Raw genomic sequence first — 12173 nt, forward strand, 5'->3', positions numbered from 1 at the left:
GGTTTTGGAGCACTTGCTGAGATAGATTTGCTGAAGCTGTAGACACTACATTAGGAACACAAAAATTGCTATGCGGGACACTTTAAAAGGCCTTACTCTAGAATTACACAAATAACTCAGGGTGGCAAAACAACACTTCAAAATTCCCAGTGAAAGCTTAACAATATTTTTCAAACACGTGAACTGTCAGACAAAAGGACAAAGACTAAAAGGGAGAATGGTAATCACGGATTTCACTGTGGTATAGTTTCACGCAGTTAAGTGCATCTTCACTCCTGCAAATTCATATTGATATTATGTGGATCTCTATGACTATGTCAAGGGGAGATTTTCGTCCCTCCATTTGCAAACTATGACAGCCATTTTCATACTTAAAAACAACTGCCTAAGAAGTAATTGTTGACTTACTCCGCATGGTGGTAGAAAGGTGTAGGTATGTAATATTTTAAAGCAGGGTGTGGCTTTGCCTGTGTCCAATAGTAAGGACACCCAACATTACCACTCCAGAAGTGGTCCAAAGAATCATCTAACTCTGAGCAGTAATATTGTACCCTCCATTGGATGAGCTTAGACAACCATCTTCACTCAGCCTCCCCCTTCCGTGTGTCTGTGTGGTCACTACCTGGATGTTGTGCACAACTTGCTGTCTTTCTTTGTTTTGCCCAGCAGTTAATCAGAGAATGATAGAATCATTAAGGTTGGAAAAGGATCACCTGGTCCAACCATCCCCCTACCACCAATATCACCCACTAGACCATGTCCCTAAGCATCACGTCCAACCTTTTCTTAAACACTGCCAGGGACGGTGACTTCACCACCTTCCTGGGCAACCCATTCCAATGCCTACAAACTCCTTGTGAGAAGAAATGTCTCCTAATTTCCAACCTGAACTTCCCCTGGTGCAACTTGAGGCCATTCCCTCTAGTCTTACGGCTAGTTATCTGCAAGAAGAGGCTGACGCCCCAGCTCCCCACAACTTCCTTTCAGGTAGTTGTAGAGTGCAATAAGGTCTCCCCCGAGTCTCCTCATTGGTGTAGCAGGCTCTAGAAAACAAAAGTGTGGCTAAAGCCTTATCTTTCCCAACTGTTGTCCTTGGTAGCTTTGATGGTATTCATTCTAGTTCAGACACACCAACTGTGCTTCCATGACCTTTGCTTTTAACGTTAACAGTTGCAGGACTTCTCACATGAAATTAAAACTGAAATGAACCTTGCTGAAAATAAAAACAACCTTGTTCTGTAGTTAGAAAATACTGTACAAGATGATTGGCTGAGTTGATGTGCTGTGCATTCGGAAAGAAAGATTTTTCATCTGAATATTTCTATGTAAAATACCATATCTTACTTTCATCTGAAACATTAAAAAACAACAACCCATGAACCTCATTTAAAAGGGATCATTTTCTTTCTAGCACTCCAACACAGTGAGATACAGAAATGCACAGAGAGAAGACAGTGAGATAAAAATGATCCAAGAAAAAAAAGAACAAGCTGAAATGAAAAGGTATTTAAAAATCAACAGTCTAAGTGCACACTTTTCTGCATTAAGTATTCTCTATATGAAGGAAAAAGTATTGATGAAATAAGAAGAATATTTTTGCCAGGTATAATGCATATCACTTAGTAATTCACATTCTGTATTTTAAAAGGAAAGTCCAAGAAGAGGAGCTTCGAGAGAATCATCCATATTTCGACAAACCACTTTTCATTGTTGGTCGTGAGCACAGATTCAGGAATTTCTGCCGAGTTGTTGTACGAGCTCGCTTTAACGCGTAAGTTTATTTCATATCAACAGTTGGGTCAGACGAGTATTTGCTTTCTTTCACGTTCTCCGAAACCCAGGCATAACTTTTCTTTTGAAAGGGAAACTGCCTACCATATGGTCACAACAACAGCTGGCAGCCAGTTGCCCTTGGGGTAGCCTTGCTCTGGAGGACAGGAACCAGTAAAATGCTATGTAAGGGTAAACACACTTGAGCAGTCTGCAATGCAGAGCTGAGACAAGACTGTGGGGAAACTGCAGGGTAGTGTTTTATACTGCCATTTTTAGGCCTTGGTGAACCAACTTGCTGTTCCGTTCCTGTCCTCATCATGAGGCAAGAAGTAACACCAACAGTTGTTATTCACAGAGTAGAAAAAAGTGAAGATAAATGAATCCCACCTGTGCTCACCTGAAGACTCCTTAGCCCATAACTAGAGACTGAGAATGGGATGAGGGAGGTGTTCAGCTATGGGAGATAAAAGCAGAAAAGCAGAGACCAGCTGAAAACCATGCAGACTCAGTACCTAAGCTGTAGGTGTATGTGAGTGTGGAAGGAACAGGTGTACAAGTAGCATGATATAAAGCCATCTTACAACTCTTCTTTTAAACTTCTGTCTATGGCTAGCACCCTTGTTTAGGGTGCACATCACCCTAAAGGGGTTAATGTACGTCATCTTACCAACAAAGTGTGAGACAAGATAGCTCAAGGCCATGAACTTGGCACTTGGAAGGTCTGTTTTCAGGTCTGATTTTCTCTGTGCCCTTCAACAAATTACTTTTAGGTAGAACAGGAAGGTTAGATACTCAGCTTTACAATACCTATATTTAAGTGTTCTGCCACTTACGTAGAAGGACATCCTTGAAGTTAAGTGCCTAGGTCTCCCATGCAGCCACTGGCCTGTGAAGCAGTTACAAATTGAAAAAGCAAAACAAAATACGCAAACACACATCTGAAATACATGTCAGTGCCTGCTAGAAATGTGGACTGCCTAAAGGTAACGGGATGTTTATATTAACAACAGTTTAATTAAAATGCTTGTAATTACGTGAGAAAAAAAAAATGATTTCGTTAAACAATTTTTATTTGTTTAAATCATGCCTACTTTCTTCATTGCCACACCCAGCTTGCCAAGCTTGATATTCTTAGAGATCTTTTCAAACTGATAAGATGCATACTTTTTTTCTAGTAAAAAAGGCTGAGGAATGCCACTGTATATAAACTGGGAAAGAGGTATGAGCTTAAGAAGTCACAAAAATCAGTGAGTTCAGTGACAAGGCACCAAAACAAGTATATTCTGTATACTGAAGTGTGCAAGTGGCTGAGCCTGTCTGTGGAAGATATGACTTGTTCTCCTTGTATGCATCTTACATTCTTGTAATCCATAACCATGAAATCTCTTCTAGTGGTAATGCCTCAAGTCAGGTCAGTCCTTTTTTCACTTCAAGCTCAGTGAGGAAGTGATGGCAATTTCACATCCCAATAGCTAGAGCCCTCACATGGGATATAGGATTCCTCAGTGCAGATCCTTTCTCTGCATGATTTGCTACAAGGATTTGAAAGATATATAAAAAGTGCCCTTAACCACTGGGACAGAGGAGAATTCTTGGATAGGATTCTTACAGCTTCTCCTGCTGAAGCCATTCTGCTTTGTATAAAAAGCCTGAATAATTGCTGGAGCAAGATCTTAACTCATGTCACCTAGATACATGCTTATTATATACAGAGCAGTTCTTACCCTCTCAGGCTGCCTAATGGGTGTTCGGATATTGTAGGTGAAGCAAGACAATTTCACAGGAAAAATCAGATGTGGAAAGTCTAGAAATATTAATCAGGAAATGACTAAATGAGTAATAAAAGAAATGAGGCTTATGGAAGAAATTTTGTGTCAAGTCCAATAGGTTTTGAGGTAAAAGGAAAGAACTCCTGAGGAAGCACTTTGGAACATAAAATTCAGTAGCAGGTCACCCCCAAGCGAAAGAGAAAATTAAGTCCTTGATTACAAAAGCAAGACCTAAAAAACTAGCCAGCTAAACAGTCACTAGAGAAAGTACATGTAGGCCATGAAGTGATACTAGCTATGTTGATAATATGACTAAAATTGTGTAGAATCAAACAAAACTTATACAGACATTTGAAATTAAGCCAATATAAAATGTGTCCTTGATTTTGGTTATGAATTATGTTGAGGTGATGGATGCATGGTATAATGGTAATGCTGACTAAAATAAAATGTAAATGACTGTATCTTTTCTTCTTTTTATAGTTCTAAAACAGATCCGGTTACTGGAGCTGTGAAAAATACCAAATACCATCAGCTTTAGTAAGCACTACAAAAGTAACTTTGCTTGGTCACATAAGCCTGCAATATAAGTGAGCACACACATGCATGTGTGTGTGTATGTGTGCATGCACATTGCATATCTCTTCTTTCCCCAGAAAGGTTTTTCTCTCCGTGGATTTGTATGGGGAGGAAGATGAAAAGGAAGAGGATTTTTTTAATCAGTCTTCTTTCTTTAGTTGTTTGTAATTTCCCTAGTTCTACTACATATTTGTGAAATAGTGAAACCTTTGACATTTCTCAGTTTAATTTACTTTTCATAGGGAATTGCTTAACTGTGGTGTAGACAAAACACGAATGACATAGTACTCAGCCTTTCTGTACTGGTTATCCTTATGTATTTTTCACAGTGACTTGCTGGGTTTGGTTACTTACCTGGACTGGGTCATGATCATTGTTACTATATGCTCCTGCATTTCCATGATGTTTGAGTCCCCGTTTAGAAGAGTTATGCATGCTCCAACACTCCAGGTACTGACAATGAATCATATTACCTCTAATGAAGCACAGCCACCCTGTGTTTCTTCACTGCTTTTGCTAAATTATAACTTCTCTGCTTTGATTTTCAGATTGCTGAATATGTTTTTGTAATATTCATGAGCATTGAGCTTAATCTGAAGATTATGGCAGATGGCCTGTTTTTTACACCAACAGCTGTCATTAGAGACTTTGGAGGAGTTATGGACATATTCATATATCTTGTAAGTTTTTATATTTATGGGAGTTTTCTGTAGCATTCTTAATTTTGATCTCTTTGCATGTATAAATGTTTAGGAGTGTTAAAAGGTTTGGCTCAGCACCCTGTTGCAAATGCAGTAGTGTACTTTGTGTGCAAACACAACCGTATTCATGTGCAATACTGTCAGTTATGTATACAAATATTTGTTCAGACATTTAAAAATACACAGGCGTTTGATAAGTGTCTGGCAACTCAGTGTAGGTTTTACATTTTATGGTCCCTTTTAAGTGTTTATTTGTTGATCTGTTTTAAGTATTAGATCTCATTTCATTCCAACATAAGCTCAGGATCTCTGACCTTGCTTTAGCATTTTTATGCAGGAGAATCTGCGTATCTATTTCTTTGTCATTCATTGCTTCCTCCCCTCTTGACAGTTCTTCTGCTTTATAAAAGATATTTCAAAAGCCTCTGCTATTTGACAGAAGGACACATCCTTGTTGCTGGTGTTGCTGTAGCAGAAGGAAAACAAAGCAGTCTTTCTGTATTGCATACCTATTAGAAATTGTTCTCAATAAATTGTTCCCCAGAAATTTCTTGCATTCCTCTTAAATATAAGAGAAGGGGTTCCATTTACTCTTCACATATGACAATAAATACCAGAGAATGTGTCAAAACCAGTGCTCGGTATAATACAGTATGAAATATTTTATAACTGAAGAAATTACTAAGTAAAATTGCTTTGATGGATTTAGATTAAATCTTTTAGAGATTAATCCACCAGACAGATGTGCTGCATAAAATTTGTCACGATCAATTTGTATCAAAGATTCCATTGTTACCATAAATAAAAATATGCATACTTACACAAAGCTCCTACTATAGTATGCATAATCAGTAAGTGCATTAGTCTCTTGAAATCCCTCTGAATCCCTCTGCTCATTTGAAGAAAAAAAATAAGCAGTGTACATTGGTTATTCTAGATGTGCCTGTGATTTTAAAACAATATGAAAGAAAGTTGGAAGCACTGGCAAATGTTTTTGTTTTGTTAAGAGTGGCTGTCTCTTACCACTGTTTTAACAAATCGTGCTACATTTAAAATCATATTGGTGGTATCAGGTTGATCCTCCATTTTTTGTGCACTTACGTGTGTGTAACACTCTCACCTCTATCCCCCGTAATAACACTGGCTTTATAAATACTTTTTAAAAAATCAGAAGTAATTAACAGACTTTCTAATAAATAACTGCCTATCAGAGGTTGTTCAGGCTACAAAACATAGCTACACTTTGCAATGCATATCATTCATATGATAAAACCACAGAATGACAATGCTACCTATACTTGTAACAAAGTGGTGGGAAGAACTGGTGAGGAAACTGTTAACACTTTCAAGGTGAGGATATCTCGACTTCAGGACAGAGTCTCTGAAATGAGAAGAGGAGGGAGAGATGATGCTCCCTGGTCCAGGAAAAGAGTTCATGTCCCTCCTCTGAATCAACCAATTTGATTTCTTCTTTTGGAACCGTTCCATCTGCTGAAAAGAATAAAATAGATTTTGAGTCAAAGGCAAAGACAGAGGCTGAGGCTGGTGCCCATTAGTTAGGACAATCAGCCAGGCTACAGGAGATCCGAGTCCTCTTTCTAAATTAGTCTTTTTTTCCCTTAATCTTCCCTTTAAGGAAGGGAAGCATTTATTGATCTTCTCTGCTGTTTTATGTCAGGTAAAACGTTATAATCCTGGTCCTTCTTTGCCTTTTCTGCTTTGTCTTTTCAAGGTGAGTTTGATATTCCTGTGCTGGATGCCTCAGAATGTCCCTGCCAAATCCGGAGCTCAGCTCTTAATGGTACTCCGCTGCCTCCGACCTCTTCGAATATTCAAACTGGTCCCTCAGATGAGGAAAGTTGTACGAGAGCTGTTTAGTGGATTTAAAGAAATCTTTTTGGTATGTCTTGGTTATTTTTTTCTTGTTGTTAAAAAACAGATGTAGAGGAGTAATAAGATAACCATTTCTCTATATCGTTCATGTTATTTAATCTCCATTACTGTCTGTTTACATCTCATCATAGCTACCACTACAGATGAGCACAGAACAGGTTAAAAATTAGGAATATAAATAACTCATTTTCATTTATACTGAATGAAGCTACTGTAATAATTATTTTTTAAATGATACTTTTTTCAGCATATATTTGACCATAATTACATAGAAAGACTACTGAAAGGAAATCTACCCCCTTTTCACTGGTCTGGCTGGGGAAGGAAGATGAGAAGTAGGGTATGGCAGCTCTTCAAGAAAAAAGTTAACCTGATCTCTGAGCTGAAGGTCTATAACTCCATTTTTTTTTGGAAAGGCAACCAGAGACAATACAGTTGCTTATCATAGATCTGGATCTCATTATGATGTCGTTATTATAAATGTTCATGAATTCGCAGTTATAGTAAAAGTAATGATAATAATGGAGTCTCTGACTGCTTGTTTAGAACCTAATCTGTTGTCTTGGGACCCAGCTTTCCCTAAGTGGTGTGTATCAGCCTAAACAACAGGCAGTTTGTGCTGGAACAGAATGCTGTATTAGGTCAGGTTGTTACAAAAAGCTAAGCTACAAGATATCTGTAGTCAGTTAGTAATACAGCAATGACAAAAAGTACAAAGCTAGTTAGCATTTCATAGATGCTGTAACCTGTTAAAGATATTTACATCATAACTTGCTCATGCATATCTTTATTGTAGATATCGTAGAATTAAGTATCCAACGATGGCTTACTTAGATTAAATGGTAAAGCCTGATTCAGCAAAGCAGAAAATGCACATATTTAAGTACTTGGAGAGTTCTTTATAAAGAGAATGGAAATTCTTATGTCTGCAGAATTTAGCAAGGTTGTACACTGAGCGCAAGAAAGCTTTGATCCTTATCTACAATTCTTAGATGCTATATTAATAATATTAATAATAACACAGCACCTGGTTACTGGATAAGAACCTGAAGTAACGTTATGAAAGCCTTATCTCCAGGTTTATGTAACAAAATGATTCTTCCTGCATTTCACGGAAAGATTTGACCCCCTTTCTCAACTCTGCAGGAGGAGAGCTTGACAAGTCTAACTTCATCTTTACAGGTTTCTATTCTTTTGCTGACATTAATGCTTGTTTTTGCAAGCTTTGGAGTACAGCTATTTGCTGGAAAACTGGCTAAATGCAATGATCCTCACATCATCTCTAGGGTAAGAACTGCTTTCCTGTTTCAAAATAGTAGTATGCTGTGCCATTTCTGCCTGCTGGGGAAAGCAAATGGGGCAATCAGAGCAATCATATGAGAAATGGAGATCTTGGGCACTTTCTGTTTCAGAAGCAGGATGAAGGAGGGAAAAATGATAAAGGAAGAAAAGAGTGAGGGTAAGGCTGGGTTCTCATGTCAAAAAGGAAAGTAAGTCCAGATATTGGGGACTGTCTGAAAAAGCTGTGAAATTCATTCCATATTATTTGCAAAAGACTGTATGTCACATGGAATTAACCATGGAATATGGGACTTCTGCATTACTAAATCAGTGGCTAAAAATAGGTTAGCTGCTGGAGATCAAAAGCACTGGGAATGCTTTATTGGTTCCATGCAGAAAGTTAGCTGTGTTTCTTACTTAATTTGGAGAAATACCATCATTACTTAAAGAACGCAATGGTCTGTAGGAAAGAGGTGAAAGGCTAGATGGGCTTGCAAAATGAAGAGCGCTCTTAACCCTGGAAGGAGGAGAGTCTTTTGAATCCTTTCTAAGCTGCATTTTTCCTTTGGGTAAAGGTCCATGGCTATTAATCCCAGGCCTGTAAAAAAAAACTATCATTTCCATTTACACTGGTTCCCTGTGATGGCAAATGTGCTGTTTATATTGGCATTATAGCCTCTCACACAGGCCGTTATTTAATCTCAGTCTATGGTTTATTTTACTATAGGAAGATTGTCATGGCATCTTCAGAATAAATGTAAGTGTTTCCAAAAATCTCAATTTAAAGCTAAGACCTGGAGAGAAAAAGCCTGGATTTTGGGTGCCACGAGTCTGGTGAGTTGCTACACCTTGGCCTGTCTTTCTTCAAAATCTCAGCTATTGATGTAGAGTATAACTCAAATCTCATGGCATTAGACTGCTGATGGAGTGTTTTTATTATAAGTAAAATGGGTAAGAATAATCTTACCATTATAGGTAATAAGGGTAAGAATTCTGGTATATTTAGTAATAAGCCAGGCATGTGAAAGTTTTCCAATCTTAGCCAGCTGTTCTATTCATAAAGCAGAAAGAAAAAGAAAAAAAAAAAAACATAGTTTGTGAATTCAGGAATTAGACATATGATTATTATTACAGTGGGAGTAATTGGCTTGAACCAAGATTGTCACTTCAGTGTGCTTAGTGATGTTATGAAGACATTCTGGGAGCTATTCTTCAACACCAGAACCTCAGAATAAATGGGAAAAGCTAGGAAGAAAAAGAAGTGGAAATCAATGTGCCTATAGATAGCCACTAGAACCAGTGAACAAGTCATGCCTGAAACCAACCTTTCTCTTCTATGGCCCTCAGCTATGCCAGCTGCCAGCTGCTTCCTGTGTCCCATGTAGGGAATGTTTGGGGTCTATCTGGCACAACAGTGCAGTGATAATTCTTTAAGACCTAATATTATATTTGTGATTAATATTTTGATACAGTGCATTTAATATTTCCTAAGACCTGAACAAGCAAAAAACTCTCTTTAATTGTTTATATTTTTAAGTTGATTGGCATTTTGCAAAATCAGCTTAACAGCCACAATTATTTTAATTGACTATATGTGTGGGTGAAGAAAGCGCCAGCAATGGTATATTCAGAGCCATCCTACAGTAATGAAATAATATGCTGTGATTCAAACAGTCAGTGAAACTCTGACATCTGCAGAAGTCTTTGTTTCTGTATGCTTCAGACAAAATTCTTCCTCGAGTAAGCAAATTCAATCCACTTCAGCTTGATCCAGAAATAAGCAAAAACTGTCTTCATCAGCATAACTGTAAACTTTGGGGAATGTTTTGTTATTGTAGAAAAAGATTTTACCTCAAGGACATTCATGCCACCTGTTGGCCATGTCTGGCCAGATTTTCAAGAGCTTGATGACACGTAAGGGCCACAAAAAGGGCAATAGTAAAGGCCACATAAAAACAAATATATATCAACATCTGGGAGCTCTCTTTTTCACTGAGTGGTTAGAATTTCAGAAGCACCCAATACTCAACAATTCTTCTGGAATCCAACTATTTGCATTTATAAGTTTTTGAAAATTAATTCAGCTCCTTGGAGTATCCATCTGAGATTGCAGAGGCAGAACAATGTGCTAACCTAGCCCATAGCGGGTACTTTTAATTTTCAGCTGGAGAAATCCTCTTGAATCTCAAATGATAGATGAAGTCAGAGCACGTGGTATGGGAATGCCAAGAAGATGTGATTTCCTCTTAGCAAGTTTTGTTTTAGACCATCAGTTTGTGGTGATAATGAAATTATGAATAACATTTGCAAAACTATCTCATTGACTTAGAAGTCTGAATCATTTATGTGGCTTTGAGATTGATCTCCCTAAAGTAAATTTAAGAGAATCTGGCCAGTGGCATTAAATCCATTTTTTCACGAATGCTGTGTTTTGCTTTATTGACAAAAACACTAAGATGCAGCAACCTGTTATAGATTCATTACTGTGAATCAGATTATGAATAACAATATAAAACATACATAGGGATCAAGAAAAATAAAGCTATTCATATTTATTACTGCTGCTATTGTTTTATTATTTCTTGAGACAACTTTTCTTATATTTTTTGGTCTTTCACACCAACTTTGCAAGGTATTTAAATGTTAGACTATAAAGTATAAAGATAACAAATAGAAAGAACAGCCTCATTTCAGGAGTTTACACCTATTTGTATACTCATTTCAGGGCAAATCCTCGGAATTTTAATTTTGATAATGTGGGGAATGCAATGCTGGCACTATTCGAAGTTCTTTCATTAAAAGGCTGGGTGGAAGTCAGAGATGTTATTATTCATCGCGTTGGGCCGGTAAGGAAAAGCAGCAGAGTCTTTGAATTCTATAGCACATACTTTGATTTGTTTGGACAATTAATCATGTTTTTCTTCTATTCAGATCCATGGAATCTATATACATGTTTTTGTATTCCTTGGCTGCATGATTGGACTGACCCTTTTCGTTGGAGTTGTCATCGCTAATTTCAATGAAAACAAGGTACTGAGTGAGGTGATTTATTGTGTATAGAACTGGCACTGCAATAAATATTGAATGTGATTTTACACTGTCTACACTAGCTGGTGGTGTAAGACTGCCTTTAAGATGAACTTACTAGTCTTACAATCTGCAAGCATGGCCTCAGACACACCTAATCCATATTTGCTACAAAACTCAAGCCTGGAATGATGGCAATCCATCACATTCTCTTTCAAAGCTCTTTGAGTTTATTTATGATGCAGCCATATTGGCAGATGGAGAATGAACCTAAAGCACACTACATTTACAAATGCTCCAGAGTCTGCTCTTTTAGTTTGATGCAGGCATACATGCAGTAGCAGGTAAAAAGTCATGCTATGCTTGTATGTGTTACAAATAAACGGTCTCGTTATAGCCCTGCAATTATAGCATTTCAGATCCAGAGAAAGCTACATGGCTTTTTCCTGGCAGACAGCAAAGCACACTGTAAAATTAATTGTCCATCACTCAAACAAAAAGACAGAAAGTATTCTAGGAAAAAAATGTGGTTTAAATGGGCTTTGTGGATTACCCTGAGAAGTAGAAAAACTAGTCCCCTTTTTTCTGAGCCTCTAGTGGTGTTCCTGTGGCACCAAGACATACTTAGTGATTTTTATTATCTTGCAGTTCACAGTGCCCCAAAATAATGAGATGACTGTGTTACAGCTATCTAGAGTGATATTCTTATCACTCATGGCACTGGAGGGAAGGGATCATTGTGTCCTCTGGGGCTTGGGGATGCAAGACATCCTGGTGAGCTACAGCTGGAGACAGACTGGATGCTGGCATTGCCCTTGCTATGGTGCTGGCATGAACTCTGCAGCAAACACAACTGTCAGGTGTGCCCTTTGTGGAAACTCCTTACTCGTTCTGGAAGGGAGCTGAGCAACACGCTACCTTCTCTTCAGTGTGGGCAAGTACAGCATCATGAACTGCAGTTAAGGAGTAGTAGTGCAATAATTCTGTAGAATTTACTATGAGGAAAAAGAAAACATTTGAATTGAAAAGATTAATATGTTAATTATGCAGAAAAAAAGCAAACAGCAAAAAATAGCAGGATCAAGTAGAATAAAAAAATAAACAGGAACTGAAAAAAAGTGAAATAACATACAGAGAGGGCTAGAAATTA

General features: G+C 37.8%; 1 protein-coding gene across 3 annotated transcripts in view; it reads left to right on the plus strand.

The window, feature by feature from the left end:
- The window catches only part of NALCN (sodium leak channel, non-selective), a 234875-nt gene that overhangs the window by 200915 nt on the left and 21787 nt on the right, over nucleotides 1-12173 (plus strand). For 2 of the 3 annotated variants that reach the window (XM_040537921.1, XM_040537929.1), the window contains exons 21-30: nucleotides 1412-1503; nucleotides 1649-1771; nucleotides 4026-4082; nucleotides 4451-4571; nucleotides 4670-4801; nucleotides 6555-6722; nucleotides 7898-8002; nucleotides 8724-8830; nucleotides 10722-10842; nucleotides 10928-11026. In XM_040537921.1, the coding sequence (XP_040393855.1) occupies nucleotides 1412-1503; nucleotides 1649-1771; nucleotides 4026-4082; nucleotides 4451-4571; nucleotides 4670-4801; nucleotides 6555-6722; nucleotides 7898-8002; nucleotides 8724-8830; nucleotides 10722-10842; nucleotides 10928-11026 (1125 nt within the window). The remainder of the gene's footprint in view (nucleotides 1-1411; nucleotides 1504-1648; nucleotides 1772-4025; nucleotides 4083-4450; nucleotides 4572-4669; nucleotides 4802-6554; nucleotides 6723-7897; nucleotides 8003-8723; nucleotides 8831-10721; nucleotides 10843-10927; nucleotides 11027-12173) is intronic. The other variant, XM_040537936.1, reaches the window with a different exon arrangement.

Source organism: Cygnus olor, chromosome 1 (assembly GCF_009769625.2).
Source record: "Cygnus olor isolate bCygOlo1 chromosome 1, bCygOlo1.pri.v2, whole genome shotgun sequence".
Lineage (NCBI taxonomy): Eukaryota > Metazoa > Chordata > Aves > Anseriformes > Anatidae > Cygnus > Cygnus olor.